General features: G+C 38.4%; 1 protein-coding gene across 6 annotated transcripts in view; it reads right to left on the reverse strand.

Annotated features, from left to right (window-relative positions):
- Positions 1-22,496, reverse strand: part of CYTIP (cytohesin 1 interacting protein) — a 67,129-nt gene that overhangs the window by 23,039 nt on the left and 21,594 nt on the right. For 2 of the 6 annotated variants that reach the window (XM_046659067.1, XM_046659068.1), the window contains one exon: positions 3,072-3,151. The exons of 3 other annotated variants lie outside the window; for them this stretch is intronic. In XM_046659067.1, the coding sequence (XP_046515023.1) occupies positions 3,072-3,140 (69 nt within the window). In that variant the 5' untranslated portion in view covers positions 3,141-3,151. Of the gene's footprint in view, positions 1-3,071; positions 3,324-22,496 lie in introns of those variants that run through there. One more of the 6 variants, XM_046659065.1, reaches the window with a different exon arrangement.

The following is a 22,496-nucleotide window of genomic DNA, read 5'->3' on the forward strand; positions in this document are numbered from 1 at the left end:
GCAGCAATAGGATTAGGGAATACTTTTCAAATTCTTTTCTAGTGAAATTAACACAGTTTTCTACCAAAAACTATTCATTAAATGATCAGAATACCTTGTTGCGGTTAGGAACACCTGGGAGTTTCGGTAAGAGATACTGTGCAGCCAGAAATAATGGAAAGGTTCATGAAGGGCAGAATCCATCTGAGAAGTGCATGCATCACAGAGTTTAGCACAATGTTCCATACCTGAACTTTGACGTGAGATCACCCTTCCAGAACTTGCCTATTTAGTAATAATTTGATAACCAAAAGAAAATCAGGCAAAGAAAGTCAGTTTGTGATACCACTAATGCACATTTAATCTTCTTGTCTGTCAGGTGCCTGGTTCTCCCTACAGCATTTAGTGAAAATTATTTCCCAAAAGCCACCTACTACCCTTGGGAGAGTGGACAGTAAGGTACAATCACCACTCCTTTGACATTACAACATTTATAAAGACTATCCTTATTTCCTGCTGTCTCCTTCCTACAGTGTTTTCCCTTCTAGGGAGTTTTTCTCTAGAACTATGTTCAGAAGTAGGAGCCGTACTGGGGTGTCTGTCACCTCGTACAAATATAGGTATTAAGATAACATGCACACACAGAAATCTATTTTTAAACAATTCTGAGTGTAAACACTCAAATGATTCTGAAGATTAATCTGAAACTACAGGCTACCCAGATACAGCTTTGCAGAAACCAAAGCCAACAATAACAAGAAGTTTCAACTGTTGACGTCAGCCCCGAAAGGTTGAAAATAACAGTGAGCAGAGAAACACCTGCTCGCATGACTGCCTCACAGGGATCTCGTTGCCTGCAGTTCAGTCAGTGCCAAATGAGTGATTATTCTCTAAAAACCGGTTAAAGGAAATGAACACTCATTTGGAAAATTCTGAAATGTTTGGATAAACTTGCATCAGGTCTCATTGATGATAACCGTACAGAATCAAATGTCTCGTGTACAAGAGGCTTTGTTTTGCTGGGGGTTTTTCCTTAAAGTAATTCTCACAACAGTAAGAAACAGTTTGAAAAGGAGTCTACCATGGGAAAGAATATTAAAAAAGGGAGAAGTTAAGACCTAGAAAAGATGAGAACATGCAAATAAATTAATTGGTGTGGGACTGTGTATATGTATATGTGTATGTACATATATTATCTGCATACACACACATACTCGTGCATTTCATACGCCAATATCCCTCTCATTATCTTCCTCCAGTAACCTTCTACTGATTGCATTTTTCAGTTCACGCTGTCTTCACTCAGGCTTAAAACCTGACGTGGACTCCTCCATCTTTCTTGCCTTTCAGATTCAAGTCTTTGGGTCTCCTCTCCATTCTCTTCTTTCCTCTTTCTCCAACTACTGCAAAAGTTGCTCCCCCATCACTAGTCTCTGCTGACTTACCAACAGCATGTTTCTAGAGTGAGGTTCCTGAAACCCACTACTGCTCAAACACGCTCGGTGGTTCCCTGTGTTGGTCAGATTACAGCTCTCTCAGGGGAAGTGTCCAAGTGTTTTGTAAAGCAGCCCAGCCCTGAGGTCTCCCCTCACCCCCCACACAGACACTTACAAGTCCTCCTGACATGATAATGTGCTGTTACCTAAACATGTCCTAAAGGCCCCAAGATCTGTGCCGCAGCATTAATTATTCCCCTATCTGGGAATACCCTTCAATATCTGCAATATCTATCTGCCAAGGTTGTATTCAAAGGCATGTACTTGAATTAGAGTATTTATGTTGTTTTACATTGTATAACACCTGTTCGTTCTGCCTCCTTAATTGTAAACCCTATAAGGGCAAGAAACAGGTTCATCTGATCTTCTCCTCCTACACTGCTCTATGTCTGAAAACTGAATAAAGACTTTGGTACTTCTCAGAGTTGCTTTATTTTCAGATAGGGAGTAACTTGACAGAAATGTTCATCATTATATTATACTTAATGTCACAATAGCACTTTTGGATCGAAAAAGAACAATAATCCAAACCATGGCAAATTATGCCCTTATCTTCATTGTGAAAAATACCAAGGAATCGACTATGTACATCACAGAAAAAACATCATGACTCTCCCGCTATGCTATCGCTCTCTAATCCTGAAATTATTAGGCTTAAGAGGAGCATGTGATGTACACGCAAGGTTTAAAGGCAAAAATTCATGCTTTAAAACAATTCTAAGTATTTTCTGTAAAGTATTATATCTAAATTCAGATATGTACTTGGGGCATTATAGCGAGTTATAACCAAAATCTGAAGAAGTGTAATGATTTAATTTTTTTAAAAAAATTAAAGAATGAAAAAATTCACAATAAATTCAGTTGTACATGGATTTTTCCGAATGGGTTTTCCTCTCTAGGGAAATACTTTACAGTAAAAATAAAAAAGTAATAGCATAAGTGTTGAGCACATACTACACGTCAATGTCTGCAGGAAGCATTGCACATTTCCTCACTTAAGCAACAAAAGAGCCCCACAGAGTGGTTCTATTATTATCTTCATTTTAGAAAACTGAAAACTGAATCTCAGAGAGGCAAGTGACTTGCTCAAGATCTCACAGCTATTATGTGGCCAGGCAGCTGTTCAATCTGGCACTCACTCATCTAACAAAAGTCTTGATTCCAATAGCATAAGGTGTGTGCCCATGCCCCAAAGCTGAAGAAATGACTATCAAGGACAGGGAGTGAGGCTGGGAGGGAAAGAATCAATGCGAGACATACAGGGAAAAAGATCAACAATTCTCAAACTGGTCATGTCTATATACACTATCTTCAAGTATGATGCGTTTGATGGTTGTCATTTTACCTGAACACCTCTTTAAATGAGAAAAACAATCTTTTAAATTTTGTCTTAAAAAAAGAAAGTTTTATTTGGGTCTTCAATCTTTGGACTGGTCCAACAGCTTCTCTGGGCTCCTTGCCTCCTTCCTCACCAATACACTTAGTCACTAATTCCAAAGCCTCTCAAATAACACTATTAGTATGAAGTCACACAAACGTATCACTCTGCTGCAAGAGAACATGAATACTCTAAAAGGTACAAAATAGTAATCATACCTGCTTTCTTCCCCGGGGCAAAGTAGCCACAGTGTCTGCCAGCATTTGAATTCTTCTATTATCATCCATCTGGAGGCGGCCTGTGAGTGTGGGGTAAGAGCTATACGCTGGACCAGCACAGTAGTCCACCAAGTTGCCATTGCTGCTGTGTTGTATGAGTCTTTGTAAAGACATTGTGAATAAAGATTACTGCAGCTGGCACATGGTTGAGTGGCTTTGCAGGATGGGGGAAACTAAAAGTATAACCATCTGACAAGTAATCAAAAGTAGCAAAGCAGAAAGAGCCCATGTGACTTCTGTGGTTTGAAGTCCTTGTTACACAAACGCTATCTTGCAGTTCACTCCCATTTCCCAATGCTTTTTTCTTTAAACCCCTTGGGAGAACCTAAAGCTAGTTTTTACCATTAAAAGTAATCAACTTTTTTTTTTTCTCTCTCCTTCAAACAGCCAGAACTCGTATGCTTTCATGTTCTGTGGCAAATTATGTTCAAAACACCATCTGCCTTTTTTTTTTTAAGGGAGGAAAAAAGCTTCCCCAACTTCTGCCATTTGTTTCCCATCCACTCCCCTACTTAATGTGGGCAGTGCTATGCAAAAGTCAAGAAGTGCGAACACTCAGTTCTTGTGAATATAAGCAAGAATTACAGGGTCCAGTCATAACATTCTCTCACGAAGTCCTTGTAATGTACTTTCCCCCAAGTACACCCTAGCTCATTAATGTTCATCAAAAAGACATTATACCTGCTACTTGGGCTGTAACCATTCAGCATTTTCTGGTTGCCCTTCTACTACTTTGTCTTGACTGAAATTATCCATCATCTTTAAAGAAACAAGGGGAGGGGCAGACCAGCACAATTCGAGCACAAAGTTGGCCATATCTTAGACTGGACTTTGCTGCAGCATCAGCAAGTGGTCCTGGGGGAGAATTAGAGAGGGCAGGAAGGTAAAAGCAAAGCAAGGTGTCACGAGAATGTTACCAGTTGGTCCCAGCATGCACATATGGGCAAAGGGAGACAGCATGAGTACCCAAGATGACAGATGCTTTTTTGACGGGGGTTGGGGACATGTAGAGTTGAGAGAATGGGTTTCAGAGGAGGAGCAGGGGACACAAGTAGAAGAAACAATCAAAACAAAAATCAAAACGAGAAGTTTTACATATGATAAAAAGGCAACTGTGATTTTCAAAATCAGTTTGGTCAATAGTAGAATTTAAAAGAGTTAGAAAGACTTTGAACTAAGATGGAAGTCAAGGTGAATTCAGCTCAAGCAGAGCCTACCAAATTTAAATCGCAAAATCTTCTGAGTTAACAGTGCTTCAAGAGATAAAGCCAACTCAGAAATTTTTAAAACCCTAGCACAGCATGACTCATTATTAATGGAATTGGACTATGACACGAACAAAACCATGTCTCCAAAAACATATAAAGATCTAAACTGGGATTACAAATACATATGCCTTCAGGGGCCAGATGAGTAAAATAATATAATATAAACGGGTAAATCAAAAGAAATCGATAGAGACTTTGTCAACTAAAGAATATGTCAATTATAAAGACATTTATGTAATACGTGTGTGTGTGTGTGTGTGTGTACAGAGAGAGAGTGTGATTTTAAAAACAGCTGCAGGCTATGAGGTGCATGACTTAGACCAACACAATTAACTGAGAACAGCAGCCCACCTGTCCTCCAGGAATTTTATAAAGTTAGATAAATATTTTAGTATTTCAAAAAACCTAATGGAAATTATATATTTGCTTGATATAAGGCCACACAGGCCAACTAACAAGCAAGTTTTGTAGATGGATGCTAAAATTGTATCAATTTAGTGTGTTATACTGATCTTAAGCTGACATAAATTATAGGTCTATTATTAAATTGGAAAATAAATTATTTTCTACTTAACTTATGAAATGTGTTTAACAAGTAGAATCTTGCAAATCATGAGATCCAAGTCTGTAAAATCAGAATCAAAGGGAGATCTGACATTCAGCCAGTACATACCAGTAGGGTCACACTTGTTAATTACATATTTATGACTTGGTCTATTTTGATTGGTCAGTTCCCTGGTCTGATTGTCAGGACCTGTGTCATATCACTTATTAAATATTTTGAATAGCATCCGTGATCAACAGTATGCTTTGTGATAAAATGTTGGGAAACACTAACGTTTTCATATAAATGTGACCTCAAGCCCCAAACCCTTGACTCACAAAGGTGTTCTCCTGTTTACAACTTTTCTTTTCTATAGAATTTTCCTTAAGACAATAATAGTAGCCTGAACTCTCTTTCCCTTTATCCTCCCCTTTATTTTAAAAAGGTGATTCTGAAAATGAATCAAATCAAGCTATCTACCTGCTCAAAAGATTTCAGGAGTGCCTCATCATCAGTAAAATAAAATTAAAGTACAACAAAATAAAAAGAATTCTATCTCCTTTAATAAAAAGAGTTCATATGTAACTTGATTTTCTGAAATTTCATTAAAAATTTCATTTCTTCTGATCTTTCTTTTGCGACTTGACACAGTATACTTAGACTACAGCTAATTGTACACAAGTCTGTTTTCACACTATCTAATTTCCTCTAATTACCTTGAGTGCAAGAGTGATCTCTTATTTTTAAATTTCCTCTCATATCCCATGTATAGAAAGTGTTCAGTAAATGTTTGTTTGTAAAAAGAAAATGATAGAGCAGTAGATATTGAAGAAAAAGAATTAATATTGTTGTAAAGCATCAAAGAACAAAACCTAAACTGGCAGAAAATTTTTGTAGTACTAAAATCTTCTGTAAGGAGTGATCTGATGGACATGGACAGAATCTCTTTAAAAATATGCCTGCCATGTATTTCAAAAGCTAATATGCAGTTATTGGGGGTGGTGGACATTCTTCTTATTTGGGGAATTTTGTTTATAAATATGCAAATCTCTTGGAATGCATTAATCTTTAATATAAATTAGATGAACCCTAGACGAGTTGGAACATGGGGAAGATTTGATGGAAGCAGGTGAGAGGGGTATGCCTAGCATATGGAACATAGAAAGAAAGGTGGGAGGACCTAGAAGACAAACTTGGCCAACTTTATAATCATCCATGAGACTCTCAGACACCTGTGAGACAGTTGACAATGGGGGTTTGAACTTGGATTCAAATCCTGGCTCTGCTGCTTCAACAGCCTTGTGACCTTGTGAAAGTCATTTAACTTCTCTGCTATGAACTGAATTGTGTCCCTCAAAACTCCTAGGTTGAAGCCTTAAGCCCCCCAATGCGACTATATTGGAGATAGGGCCTATAGGAAGGTAAGTAAGGTTAAATAAAGCTATAAGGATGGGGTCATGATCCAATAGGATTAATGTCCATGTAAGATGAGACCCCAGAGAGCTAGTGCGCTCTCTCTCTCTCTCCCTCTCTTTCTCTGCCATGTGAGGACACAGCAAGAAAGGTGGCAGTCTGCAAGCCAGGAAGAGAGTTCTCATCAGGAACCAAATTGGCTAGCACCTTGATCTTGGGCTTCCCAACCTTCGCAACTACAAGAAAATAAATTTCTACTGTTTAAGCCACTCATTCTGTGTTATTTGTTATTATAGTTTATGGTACTAGTCCAAGATGACTGGTACACTCTCTAAACCTCAGGTTTCACAGATATAAAATAATAATTTGTAGGGAGGAATAGATAAAATAGTCCGTGCATAGCACTTGGTACAAAGTAAACTATTACTATTGAGTTTTATTTTAAGTAATAAAAATTCAAAAGGATAAATTTCAAAGGAAATGACCTTAATTCCGTATGAACTGCCCTATCCATTACCAAACGCTCATACATGCAGAAAGGATGCCCTTATACACCCTTGAGTAGACTAAAGGCTGGGATAGATGTGAAAATCCCTCCTGCTGTGCCCCAAGGTATGCTTGCAGAGTCTTCTTGGAGCCAATGCCTGAAATTTCTGGATTACCATTAGCCCAACTCATCTGTTCATTGGGGTAGACATGGGAGGAGGGTAGGTGGTTGCTCAAAAAATAAGAATTCCTCTGTGTTCTTCTGATTTTAAGATAGTTGGTAAGTTTTTTTGTTTGTTTTATTCTGGCTGTTTGCCTTTATTTGTACAAGAAACCTTTCTTTGGCTTCCTGGAATATCATAGGGTTTTGTTTTTTTTGGTTTGCTTATTTGTTTTATTTTGGCTTTTTGCCTTTATTTACACAGGAAGACTTTATTTGGCAACTGACTAGCGGAGGAAATGGATTAAAGTCATATAGACAATATTGGAATATTTTGAATTTATATGAGATAAATTTAATTTTACTTTCATATATGAGAGCCTACTAAATGTGACAACTGTTTTGTCTTATTTCTTACCTTCTTTGAGTGATTGGGTTGGCTAGATGGGTGTCTCCGTTTTTCCCAAACACTCTGTGGGGCAGTGGGTTTCTAAGAGCGTTCCCCACAGAAGAGTAGCCTGCTTCAGAAAAGCATAAACTAAAACTCTACAATCAGGACTGGCTCTTAAAAATCCCCAGCTCAGGAAAGGGAAATAACAGAAACAGAGGTCATGAAGCCCATATAATAGAAATCCTATTGTGGAAACAAACTAAATATTAGCTTAGAGTTGTGACATACGTATTTAAAGCAGCACACACACACACACAAAACTTTAAACCTAATATGAATAATAGTTAACAATAGATCATATCCATTGTGTTCTTCTTCTTCTTGTTTTCTTCATGAGGAAGATTTGCCCTGAGCTAAGATCTGTGCCAATTTTCTTCTACTCTGTATATGGGATGCTTCCACAGCATGGCTGATGAGTAGAGTAGGTCCACACTGGGGATGCGAACCCGTGAACCCTGGGCCACACAGGCAGAGCACTCAGAACTTTAACCACTCAATCACTGGGCAGCCCCCACATGTGTTTTTAATACAAGTACAAGAAAACAATTTTCTGATCTATTAAAGTTTAATCCAATCAAATCATGAAGCTATGGGTAGAATATAGTGTTATCCAAGAGATTAAGCCACTAAGTTTACCTGGGGTCTTAAATAGATTATCTAGATCAGTTTTTCATGAATCCACCCAGTAAGATCATTTCAAGCTACCTTTTTTGTTTTCTTGATTAGCACCTGAGCTAACAACTGTTGCCAATCTTTTTCTTTCTTTCTTTCTTTCTGTTTTTTCTCTCCAAAGACCCCCGGTACATAGCTGTATATTTTTAGTTGTGGGTCCTTCTAGTTGTGGCATGTGGGGCACCGCCTCAGCATGGTTTGATGAGTGGTGCCATGTCCGTACCCAGGATCCGAACCAGTGAAACCCTGGGCCGCCGCAGCTGAGCACGGAAACTTAACTACTTCGCCACGGGGCGGCCCCCTCAAGCCTTCTTTTAAATGTGAAATGTACGTGGGCCACTTGGAGATGATCAGTAGGTGTACAGGTTTTTAAAAGGACCTTTGTCAGTGTATCTATTCAAAATAGTCTGTAAGTGCGGAGGAGTTGATTGAGTCTTTAGGAGATAGTCTCTACAATAATTTTAAAACTGTCCTCCTCAGAATGTAAGGAGATCCTTTGAGTTATCTGGGGAAGAAGGGAAGAGGAGGAGAAAGAAGAAGGCATGAGACGTTCTGAGATTTCCAGCCCCGACTTCAATCACAGTAGTTCTGCTTTTTGATTGATTTATACTGTGTTCCTCCCCATACCACGTGGTTTCCCTGGTTTAAAAAACAAAAGCTGAATGAAAATAACAGGCTTATAGAAGAGAGAAAAGAATCAACACATGCTATGCAAAGACAATAGCCTGTTAAGTCCCTCTATAAGAAAATGTCAGCCTGCTAATGAGTTCCCCAATCTCCATGGACATGGTTCCCTTTGAGGAGATAAAACCCTAATAGTATGAACTCTCTTCAATCACAAACACAAAGTAGCCAGTGTAATCAGTAGTCAAAGGATCCCTAACTCTGGATTTGTTGAAAACTCTTCTAAAACAATTTTTCTTCATTAATCTATTAAGACAAAGGTGAAGAGGGTTGAACTGAACTGAAGTCGATTTACATCCTAAGACAAGTAGCCCTACTATATGGAGATAACTTTCTGAGAAAGATTAAGTCTCTAAGAGAAATATGATTGGTCCCTTATTACCAGAGTATTTTCTCTATTTGAAGACTATTACCTTATCAAAAAAAGTAGCTATTTTTCTTTTAAATTCACTTAATTAATAAAGTATTTTGGAATATGTCCAACCAAGTATAAACATACGGATCTATCTATATATATATATAATCTTATATATTTTATATATATATGTAGTATTTTACTGCCTTAACAACCATGAAATAAATGAATAATATCAGCCACACCTAATAAAAATAACTTCAGTAAAGTGGGCTGCTTTCATTCGAATATAAGGGTAACTTAATGGAATGGGTTCATTCAAATCCATTTGAGTCAAGAGCACGTCCTTAAACATTTGGGGGGAAAATAAACCATTTATAAATAGGTAATATATGTGTATGTATGTGTTTGTGTGTGAGAGAGATGAAATTGAAATCATGAACAGGCCAAAAATTATAGAAGAAATTGAGAAAGTAGTCAAAGGCCTATCTTTTAAAACATCATGATATTCAAGTGATTTTACCAGTGCTATATCAAATTTTCAATAGAGATAAGCCATATTAATTGTCCCAGAGCATAAAAGATGATGTATTCTATAAAACTAATCTGATCCTAACTAGATGTAGAGGTAAAAAGAAAGGAAGGAAGGAAGGGAGGGAGGGAGAAAAGGGGAGCGAAAGGGGGAGGGAGGAAATTAAGCCAATCTCAATTATTAATTCTGACACAAATGTCCTAATTAAAATATCAAATTGAGTCCACTAGTGTATTAAAAATAATGCCTCTCAGCCAAGTTAGATGTATTCCAGTAATACAAGGATAGTTCAACATTAGGATATAAAATATTAACAGAAATTACTAAATTTCTGGATTAAAGAAGAAATTCAATGCTATTATAGATGCCATAGCTATCCAAATTCATCTTTGCTTTGAAGAGTCCCAAATAGGCTGGGGAGAGAAGGAAAACTTTCTTAATGGGGTAAAGGGTATCTGCCAGAAACACCCACCAAATATCATCCTTAATGTTGAAATGTGTTTCCATTACAGAGAGAAGGAAGGCAGTGATGACAATACCCTCCCCACTCTTTACTGTTGTATTCTGTGTCACAGATAGGAGGTATAGAATTTGTAAAGAAAGAGACAAAACTGCAAGGTTTGTTGGTGATGTGGTTGTATAACTAGAATATCCAAGACAATTCACTAAGAATAGACTTAGTAAAACAGTTTTCCTAAGTGTAGAATTCAAAGGACAAGATATAAAAAGAAATAATGGCTCATATAGCCACAATAAATGATAAGGACTTGTAATAATGGGGGAAAGAAACACTATCAAAACAGCCGAAAAGTCATAAAACAGGAATGAACCTAGCAAGCATTTTTAAGATTTATGAAGAACATTATAAAGTCCAGACTAAGGCAAAGAAATACCATGTTCCCATATAAGAAGAGTCCTTCTTGTAAAAATGTCTATTATCCCCAAATTTTCTAAAATATTCACTGTACTGCAAATCAAAATTCTCACAGGTTTTGTCTGTTTGCTTGCTTGTTTATAAAATTTACCTACATTCTTACACTCTCATCTGAAAGAGAAAAATGCCCAAGATTAACCAAGAAGAATTTGAAAATAATAGTGGTTGTGGATGGAGGTGAGGAGGGGCATTGAGAAAATTACCCCACTTAGGTATCAAAAATCTTATGAGTTAGAACTACATTGTCGAATAGCATAGGTCAATAAAAAGAATATTGACAAACAGAATATTGTCAAATGAATAGAGTCCCAAAACATACCCATACATATTTAGAAATTTATTATATCAAGCCATTGTAATTCATCAGGAAAAGAATAAATCCTTCAAGAAATGGGGTTGGCGTCCATTAAGAAAAAATTAAGTCATAGTCTTTTATTACAATATAATAATAAATTCCAGATGGCCTAAGGAATTAAATGCAAAAATAATTTTAAATATATAAAATGATAGCAAAAAATATAGAATATTTTAGTAAGATTAGGTTGGGAATGGTTTTCCTAATGATATATAAAAGTCCAGAGAGCATTAGCAACATGAAGATTAAAAATGTCTGTTCAATGAAAGCTATAATGTACATAGCTAAATGACAGATAGCAAAAAATTATTTCTGATACAAAAATTGATTAAAGGCCATAATAAACAAACACTGCTTAAAATTACACTTTGCAGAAAAGTATTTTTAAACCAGCAAAGGCTGTGAACAGATAATTTACAGAAGAAATGCAGATCATCAATACACTTATTAAAGGATGTTCAAACTTATCAGTAATCAGGAAAGTAAAAGTTAGAAACTACTTTTTGCCCAGAAGATGAACAAAAAATAAAAATTGGTGATATCTAGTATTAGTGAAGTTAACAAGTAAATGGGCCCTTAGCAATTTTGTGGGAATATAAACCAATAAATCTTTATTAGTAGGGTAATTTGACGGTACTAAAATTTAAAACATGCATATCAGGAATTCTACTTTTAAGAATTTACCCTATAGAAGTATTCTTTCGTGTTCAGAAAACAGTACAAGAATGTTTCTCGGTGGTGGTGTTTATAATTGTGAAAAACTGGACTTTTAAATGTGCATCAACTGAGAAGTGGCTAAATTTGTTATGATAATTTAATTCAATGGAATACTCTGCATCCATTAGAAAGTATAAAATAAACATTTATATGCATAAAGATCTTTAAAAGAAATAAAGTAGGAGAAAAGACAGAAGAACAATGTGCATAATATGATTCCACTTACACTTTTTTCTTAAAGAAAGGTCACATAAATATGTACACTGAAGTACATAGATAAAAAAGACTACACAGATATATACCAGTCTATCAACAGTCGTTACCTCTGGAGAAGGAGCTATGGGAGAAAGTGGGGAGGGGTGTGAAGGAAGACTTTCAAAATTTATTGTGTATATGCTTTTATATCAACATGCATTCATGTAGTAGTTGGTCAAGTTTAAAAATAGCAATAATTCACAGAAAATTTTAAAAAGCCAATCACACTTAGTTGATAATAATATCTTACGATTTTCTAAGTTGTCATACTTCTGTTTATGCTTACTGATGAGAATTACTGGTCTTTCCACTGGATGTTTGGTGTTTGCTTATAGGCTAAGATCTTATTTTGCTTAATGGGATTTTTTCCCCATCATTTTAGGTAATTCTTTAATATTTCTTTATCATTTTCTTCTAACCAAGTAAAACTCGTCCTCAAAAGGGACTGCTGAAGTCTCCACAAAATAATACAGTAAAGGAGAGTAACTCAATCACAGGCCACTAATTTTCATGGAGGTGAAGGGCATTGGTTTGTCCCATTGAAATCTGCTGTTTCTCAGGTGGCAGTGCTCAACTGCCTGATCCAGTTCTCATTAGTCATTTATTATCCCGCCCCTCCCCCACCACTCACAGAGTCCCATTTCAAAATCCAAATCTTTTATCAAAACTAAAGGTAAACAAGTGACAATGTTCCTTCCTCTTCCCTTAGCTAACACCCTGCGTCACCCTCAGTGCTCAGCTTTTACTTAACTTGCCCAAGGGGCGTGGGCAGTGCCACCACAGAGAATGCGGAAGGGCTTCAGGGCTTTAGAAAGTAACTTCTTAGAAGGTGAGAAACCTGTTTGGGACTGGAATTTTGTGTAACGCTTGGTACAACAAAACACCAACATAAGATCTAGATAATTTCCCCCTGGCCTTTGAATAAAATCCAAACTCCTTAGCCTGTCTCTCGAGGTCGTGTATGTTCTAGTAGACTCTGTGACCTCATATCATAACACATCCTGGTCACACTGGCCTTCCTTCTCACCCTTTAGCAGAAAGCAGTTCCTCCTCAGGGCTTTCGCAGTCCTCTGCCTGAAACATTGCTCCCCGCCCCCTGCCAATCTTCACTGGTCTTGTTCTCTCTCTCTCCAAACGTCAGCTCTAATATTACCTACTAGAGAGGCCCCCAACTATTCCCAAGTGAATGGACATAGGTGTTAAACAAGCCACATCCAAATGCAACAGCTCTGGGGAGAGCTTTCACCTTAGAGTTCCCTAAGTAGACATCCTTTCAATCTGTTCACCACCCAGAGCTCCCTGGATTGGCCCTGCCACCTGTGGGGGACTTGCCTTGGACAACAGTAAGAGAATCAGCAGAGCAGGGACAGCAGGAAGCAACTTAATGGAATGTTCCTCGCTTTCTCCATCTTTCTTTTCAGAATCTAGAAAGGTAGGGGTCTATGTGTGTATGTGTGTGTGTGTGTGTGCACGTGCACACGTGTGTGCGTGCGTGCACGCAACAGAAGGAACTACAGAAGAATAAGGCAACGTCTTCGAATATCAGAATTTTCTAATTTACTTCTGTCCCTATCTACTTAGAATTTTTGAAAAAGACATGAGATCTCAATTCTACAAGCATTTACTGAATATATATATTCATAGTAACAGCTAAATAATGTGCTAAAGTGTTTAATCTCATCGAACCATGAGAATAGTATTATATTTATTATTCTTTCCCAGATGAGGATACTGAGGCTAACATACTTGCCTAACATTACCCAGCTAATATCTAGGACATCCAGGATCAGAATCCACATCATTCATTTCCAAGGAGGACAAGGTTAACCACCATGTAGTACTGCCTCCCCCAGATCGTGCTATCACTCTGGGGTTATAAAGATGAGCCAGATATGACCCCTGTCCTCATGGAGATAAGAGTCCAGTAGGAAAGATAGAGAGAGGAAAAAATGTCTCATACGATAGCAATCAAAAAAATGACTCTAACAAATACTACGGATTTACCAAAGGGGGGCAAAGCATTTCCTGAAACTATGTCAATGCCATATTGACGACAGACACACAAGAAGAATACAATGTGACGACAGAGGCAGATTGGGGATTGTAAGCTTTGCAGATGCAAGCCAAGGAACACCGAGAATCAATGGTCACCGCCAGAAGCTAGGAAGATGCAAGGAAGGATTCTACCCAGAGTCTCAGAGGGAGCATGGCCCTGATGACACCTTGGTTCATACTTCTAGCCTCTAGAACTGTAAGAGAAAAATATTCTGGTTTTGGGGCCAACTCCAGGCCCCAGTGGAAAATTCTGTGCGTTCTGCTTCAGCAGCCAGGGTTCATGGGTTTGGATCTTGGGGGCAGACCTACTCCACTCATCAGCCATGCTGTGGAGGCATCCGACATACAAAGTGGAGGAAGACTGGCAGGGGTGTCAGCTCAGGGCAAATCTTCCTCACACACACACAAAAAAATTCTCCTGTTTTAAGCCGCTAAGTTTGTGGTAATTTTTCACAGCAGCCCTAGGAAACTCATACACTATCCATTCCTCATTACACTTAGAGATATTATGACAATATTAAAAGTGGAATGTGCTATCAATCTCAAGAACAGGTGATTATTCAACACCTCCTTGGTCTGGATATTGATTCAGAACACAGTGTCTTTGAGATAACAAGTATTGAAATTTTATATACAAATACATGGCAAAGAATGGTGCTGAATTCAAAAACAGTGACACTTTCTCTTGAGCCAAGCCCTGAGACGATTCTATCTTACTAATGAGCTGAGGGGTTGGGGGGAAGGTTGTGAAATGAATGATTTAACCTAAGATAGTTGGGCAGCTGGCCCAGTTCCCAAAACAGAAGCCTGGGGAAATTGCCTTGAAGTCCAGACAGTTTCCAGAGGCAGCCAGCTAAGACTGCTCTCTCGTCAGCAATGGAAAAGTACAGAAGCTACCGCCTCCCTGGGCAAGCACCTGACCACGTGGTTCTGCCAGTGTCAGCTGGGAAGTGAGCCATTTCTCTTGTCTGTCAAGGATACTCTGTTCTTTTCAGGAGTAGTGATTTCCAGTGTTGAGCAAACCCATCAATTACTATATGTAGGCCCATTTACACCTCTGATTATAAAGAGGAGATTTTTGAGATAAAACCAGTGAAAGGAAGGGAGGACTGAGTAAAAGACAGTAGCAATGATCTAGGCTCCAGTAGATCTTGTTTCTCTCCCTAGCTCTACCACCTACCAACCCTTAGGGCTCTGGAAAACTCAGTGCCAGTTTGGGATACGTTTCCCCATATACTCAACGCAGGGAGAAATGCCACATCATTAAAAGAATCAAAATAAATGACATAGGAAATGTAAAAGGCCTTTGAGAATGTAAAGTCTTATAAAAATTTAAGGGTTTTAAAAGTTCCCTGATGGATGACAGAATTTGACACAGAACCTACATTCCTCTGGTACCATATTTCTAAAGACCATTATGGTCCAATTCCATTATACACACCATAACAGTGGTGACATAGTGATCCAAATTCAGAGAACACCATCACATCAGCTCCTTCACATAGTCTGTAGCACCTTCCTGACCTGTGTGCAGCATCCTTTCACAGCTGTATATCCCTGTGTGTGCACCCTTACGTCAATACTGCTTATGAAAGGAGTAAGACCAACTGGGTCTGCTTGAGCTCTTGGGCCCCTTGGTGAGTTAGTTAACTAATCTGTGCTTCATTGTCCTCAGCTACAAAATGGGACTAATTATACTACATATCACCAAGTAAAACAGAACAGTACCCAGCACATAGTAATTGCTCAATAAATGTTTCCTGCACTCCTTATTGTTATTACTCACAGTTTGCTTTCCAGCTACCTTAGACTGCTGTGTTCCCTGAATACACGTGGTTCTTTCCAACTGCTCACCTTTGTTCACAACACATTGTTCCCCTGGATTTACCTACTCCACCTCTACCTCTAGAAATCCTACCCATTTTCCCAGGCCCAACTTAAATGCCACATCCTTCAGGAAGCCTTGCCTGTTATCCCCAAGCAGATACGAGCATCTCCTCCTCAGAGCATCGAAAGCATGGCTCGGGGAGGGTCTCTTATGAATCACATTTTGCCTGGTTAAAATGACTTGTACTTGTTTTTTCGTCCTTAAAAAGTTGTGAGTTCACCTCCCCCATCCCCCAACCCCACCCCGAGACAGAGTTCTTTTCTCATTCATCTTTGTGTCCCTCTAGCACTTAAAAGAGTGGTTTTCTCAAAAGACTGCTCAGTAAGCATTTGATGAATACATTCATAATCTACCCAACGCTCTGCCAGTTGATTTATTCTCCCAGGGATTCTTTACTTTGGCCAACGTAGGTATTTGATGAATAATATTTACTGTTTTTTAATATTTAAATGTAGCTTATGTTTACCGGATTGCTTGGCTTAACTATAATGAGTATGAAACAATTGAGTAGTTTGAAAGGAAAACCCGATAGAGTAACTATACACATTTTATGCTTTATTTCTATGATGATAAGGTGCCATCAGTTGCAATATTCAGCCCTGATTTACTAACTACTTTTCAAGGAAAACTTGCATGTTAAATCGACCCGTAGATGGCAAGAAGAATCCTAATTTCAGAAGTGTGAAGTGTGAAGAAGATGTGCATCAGAATTGAAGAAGTGCTGTTGGGACTCTTTTCTCCCAACCTAGCCTGCTCTGTGCCCCAACATGTACACGCACTAAACTGGACTTACCCAACCAGTCCCATAGGCAGAACGCAGCCTCCCATCTCATTTGTCTCAGGCTTCTCTTTTTCATTTGACTGGACCTCAAGTTTTGTCATTTCTGTCTCTAGAATGTCTGACATCTGTCTTCTCCTTTCCCTGACCACCTGCATCCTCCAAACTCAGCCCTCAGTTTCAATCCTCAACACAACACAATAGTGGGCAACTGGTCTCCCTGTATACAGCTCCCCAACCTAACCATTCCAATTCTGTTCGACCCATGCCGACTGAATTAAGTTTACACTTCTTAGCCTTGTGTTAAAAATCACCCACAATCTAATTCTTACCTAATTTTCCAGTCTTAAGTTTTAATCTAAATAAATTGATTTAGAGGCTCCAAGTTGTAACAGCCTTCCTCCTGAGAACATACCTAGCACTATCATACCCCTGCCTCTTTGTTTAAATTGTTCTCTCCTCCTAAAACCCCCTCCCCATTTCGATTCATTGAAATTCCCTCCACTTTTAAGAGCTGAACTCAAATGTCACCTCTTCTGTGAAGCATTCCCTGATGACAGCAGCCAGAATGTCTTATTACCAATATGGAACTCCTCTGAAATTTACTATCTGCCCCACTCACGGCCCTTGACATGGAATCTTGTTTTGTATATATTTGTGACCCAAGTAGACTTAAACAAGATCTTGGGTTAGTAAAAAGTGGATGAATATATGTCGAATGAATAAATAAGATTGCTGAAAAAGATAATCTGGTTGATTAGATGTCACATGGAGGTTTATGAGGTGACATGGAGGGAGTCAGAGCAGATTAGAAAGACTGAAATTAAGAATTTTATTTTAAGCTATTTCACATGCTCATTTGGTGGGACACAGAAGCGTCGTAGAGGAACATGGGCATGTTTAGGGATGCACTAGAAGGTGGAATAGCCATTGTTCCTGACCAATTTGTATTGTTTAGAGCAAGCAGAGCAAGTGAAAAGTGGAAATGATAAGATGTTAAATAATCTTGGGGTTGGGGAGGGGGACACTAGAGTGCATGTAATCACCAAAAGACCTGCGTTTAGGTTACACTGTCAGAAAAAGATGCCACCATCATTTTACAGGAAAGAAGGAAGGAAGGAAAAATACGCCATTTTACAGAAAGAGAAAAGGAAGCATTTTCTGTCTTTCCTGCTGGTGATATAACTTCAGCCGACAAGCTCTGCAACATGGAGAATTTCAGCACCACCCTGCTCCATAACACGGGAGAAGAATAAAAATGAAGTCTGTATAAGAGATGCATCTGGAGAAAGGCAGTAATTATGGCCAGGACTGATTAAAATTCTCACTAGGACCTCAAAGAAGCACACTGATCATGGCTAAGCAGTGAAAGGAAAGCATAACAACTGCTTCCCAGAGCATGTGTGGAGGGAGGAACAAACACAGGAAAATACATCACTGGCTTCCAGCCACAAACTAAGAAACTGAATGAAGGAAAAGCCAGATTGTATCGATCACTTGCTTCTATTTATGATATGATGTTCAACTCCATAATCGGAGTGTAGGATGACACTTTACTCCTGGTAAGCAGATTGTTCATATTCGCCAGTCCTTCTCATGCTGCTGTATCTCATCTCCCTAAATAATAGCCATTATAAGGGCAAAGTGTGTTTGTATCACGTATTTTGTCTCACACACCTGGCAAAAATTTCTGTACGCATTACACACCAATACGCAACCAGATAGGCAATGCTTCCTTCTCTCTTCACTCCAGAAAAACAGATCCAAGCTTTTATTCCAAGAACCAGAGATTGCAAGGTGCTTTTTACCAGACTAGACTCCCACCTCTGGCTTTGAGAGTCAATTTACTAGCTGGCTTTTAGAGTAGATTATTAAAAACAGACGCTTCTGAAATTTTCTTTCTAAAATGCAGGGATAACATGAGCAATGGTGTTCACTACAATTAACTTTGATCTGTTTGTCAATTCCAGCTAACTGATGTCTTTATCACACCCATGCCTCTGAATTTTTCAAAGGGTAAACATTCCCTTAATTAGTAAATCGTTCACAAGTGCATACCATTATAAATTTGTCACTCTGCACTGGATCGTTTGCTTGCTGTTTGCCATCCTTTGCTTAATGGTTTAGCTTTTGGAACATGGTTCACTTTCCCAAGGAACTGGAAAACCAAAACCACCTAAATGAGTGAACTCCCCAGGAAAGACAATGTACTCGTACAGAATGCTAGGAGTGTTGCGAGATACACTAGGTGGTAAAATAGCTTTGTCATTTTCAAGTGAACTTGAAGAGTGTAAACTTCTCTTTTCCTCCACTTTTGTGTGTGTGTATGAGAGGAAGATTGGCCCTGAGGTAACATCTGTTGCTAATCGTCCTCTTTTTGCTTGAGGAAGATTGTCCCTGAGTTAACATCCATGCCAATCTTCCTCTATTTTGTATATGGGATGCTGCCACAGCATGGTTTGATGAGCGGTGATCCAAACCCGCTAACCCCAGGCACTGAAGCCGAGTTCATGAACTTAACCACTATGCCACTGGCCCGGCCCCTCTTTTTTCTCCACTTTTAAAATGTGACTTTGCTGATTTTCCCGAGGGCAAGAATGGTGTATGGAACCTTTGGACCACATGGAGATCACTGAAGATCATCTAGTCCTCTCTCAACCAACCCTGAGGCCCTCTTGGTCATCCTCCAAGCAAGCAGTAGTAAATTATTTATTTGATTCCATGGGTTCCTGAAGGAGTTAGGTGCAGAGAGGAATGCAATTTCATGTTGCATTGCTTTTAAGTACTGGTAGTCTGTTAGCTTATTCAGTTCTGTAATTGTCTTTCTTTTCTTTTCCCTTTTTTCCACTTTTTTGCCAAAACTCTAAAGAAATTTGCAAAGAAACACACAAAATTGGCATGCAAACCAGGTTTGAAGAAAAGTAGGGCAGGCTCAGAGGAAACCAGTAGACTCCCCAGAAGAAATTGTACTTGGCATTAATTTTTCTATTTACATTCTTTTTTTTCTTTTTTCCAGCTGGTATTTGAACACTGCTAAGAATAAGCAAGACACAATGGGCTTTACAAAGGGAAGGAAAAGAAGATAAGCATTGAACCCAAATGCCAACATCATAAATTGAAGAAAATTTCCCCAAATTCTATGAATGCTTCATCCCTAGCTTTAAAAATGCTGTATTTTTTTTCTTACCAAGGCTAACTCTGTACCCTCTGCACATTTCTTCTCCTTCTATATCCCTGGTAGATGAGAAGCCATTATGAAATTTGAACTGAGATGACCTTAAAAATCATTTTACTGATATGGACAATTTGACACAAAGAGGTGAAGCGACTTGCCCAGAGCCTCGTGGATCATTGGGAGTAGCTGTAGAGTAGGTCCAGGCCTTCTACTTCCCAGACCAATATTCTTCCCGCCAAATCACACTACCTTTTACTGGAAGCTCATCATTAGAACCCACTTTGCCTTTTTTTCATCCTTCCTCATAAACACAGCCTTCTAAATTATCAATCATTTTTATGGTCTTTCAACTAATCTCTAAGATTTTGACATGGCATAGATATCAGGTAACTTTTCAACAGAATATAAGATCATCAGTTCATTTTTTCATCATGGTATCAAAAGTTCCGGCTTCCTAACCTTACTAATTTTCTATTCTTCCTAGTAAAAATAATCCTTTGCTGCTATTTTCTGACTTAAGACCAAATTCTCATACATATTTCTGTTTTTGCTCTTTTCCTACTCCTTTGCATGTGCTACAGATCAGATTGCTAGGATTTCTGGAGCTTGACATAAGAATCGTTCAGTACTCAATCCTGCTGCCTACTGCCTGTCATCCATCCGTCAATTCAAAAATGAATATGTAGGAATGTATTTCACAGTCTTGGCAGGACAAATTTTTAAAGACTCTGACTGATTTACAACATTTTACTAAATTGCTAGAAATATACTCTGACAAAAAATAACCCTCTATATTAAAACATAATTACAGGAAAGCAAAAAAAAAAAAAAAAAGGTTTCATTCTTTAGGCACCTGGAAAAAGTCCCAGATAAAACAACACTAAATGAAACACTGATTTTCTTTTTGCCTGTTCTTGTGAAATGAATAAATCTAAGACACTTTTTAGTGCTTGATTATTTGAGGTAGGGTAGGAAAGGAATAAAATACAGACTCAGTCAAGGTAACTGGAATTTCATTGAAAAATAAAATAATACGTTAAAGTAATAAAAATTCATTGCACTAAATGTGCACACTGAATTAGCATGCCCTTTTTTCTTGAGAAGGACAAATGATGTGGATACAGAAGGGATCTCACATCAATATTCTCATTCCTGAGCTGCTGCTGTCTCAGGTGGAAAACTAGGGAAATGCAAAGTTAATTTAATATACAAATAGTAAAGTTTAAAAAACACACATAGACATCGCCACAGTCTTTTTGTTCAATATCAGTCTACATAGGAATGGGAATTTGGGGTAGTCATTACAGAAATGTTCTAAGTGTGCTGCCTGGGAAAATTATGCCTTCTTTTCTCTGGAAGAATAAAATGGAAAGAAAGAAGAAGAAAGAGCAGCATAAGGGGAAAGAGGTGAAAAATAAAGGAAAAAAGGAGAAGAAGAAGGAAAAGCAGCCGGAAGAGAAGAAGGTTGAAGACTCTTCCTAAGTTACGTGAAGACTTTCTAAGAGGGAGAAAGATGATCCAATTTGACTCCCAAATTCTTTGTGTGTGTGTGTGAAGAGGAATGGCCCTGAGCTCACATCTGCTGCCAATCTTCCTCTTTTTGCTTGAGGAAGATTGTCCCTGAGTTAACATTTGTGCCAATCTTCCTTTTATTTCATATGTATGATGCCACCACAGCATGGCTTGATGAGCAATGTGTAGGTCTGCACCTGGGATCCAAACCCGTGAATCCCAGGCTGCCAAAGTGGAGTGCATGAACTTAACCACTACACCAGGAGGCCAGCCCCCTAGATTCTTTTTAACTTTATAATTTATGTCTTTCTGTCCAACTGTCCCTTCAAATCACCTTTCTATTCACACTGAAGTTCATCTAGAATCACAAAATCAAAAAATATTAGAATAAAAAACATCCTTGGGACAAATCGCTTCCTTTGCTTCATTTTACAGACAAGAAACTTAGGTAGAAACAGGCTAGCTGATTTGCCCAAGAATAAATAGAAAATTATTCTAAATAAATTAAAAGAAATGAAATGATTCCAAAACAAAATTACTCTAGGAATGGTGTGTGTGTGGGCGGGGGGGGGGGGGGGAGGTCCTTTATATCAGTTTACCAGTAATTTATAACTGAATATTTAGAAAAGATATATTGTCTGTCCTTGAGTGTTCAATCCCATGGGTATGAAAACACTCAAGTTGAAGGACTAAGAATGTCCTTTTATTAAAAGTTGTCACAGGAGTATCTCTTCCTGGTCCTTGAGTTTCTTAATAGAAGAGCTGGAGCTGAACTGGTTGGTGAAAAGCAAACTTCCTCACACTGAGTTTATTTCATGTAGAAGAAACTTAAATACAGAAAATAACTTTAAAGTAAAGAAAGCCCAAATTTTAGCCTTTCCTAGGTTGTGGATATCGGAAGAAGATTCAGAGAGAAATCAGGAAGAAGCGAAGACTTGAATGACAGGTTTGGAAGAAAGCACGAAAACTGCCCTGATACTCATCTTTTGGTTATCTAAAAGAGGACATGACTGACGTCCTCAGACATCCAGAAAAGAACAAGATGGTTATCACTCTTCAAGTGAGTACTGGAGGTGGCACTTTCCAAAGGGAAGACCTCTCAACGTTAGCATACATTCTCAAGGGAATTTG

The sequence above is a fragment of the Equus quagga genome, chromosome 4 (genome assembly GCF_021613505.1).
Source record: "Equus quagga isolate Etosha38 chromosome 4, UCLA_HA_Equagga_1.0, whole genome shotgun sequence".
Classification (NCBI taxonomy): Eukaryota; Metazoa; Chordata; class Mammalia; order Perissodactyla; family Equidae; genus Equus; species Equus quagga.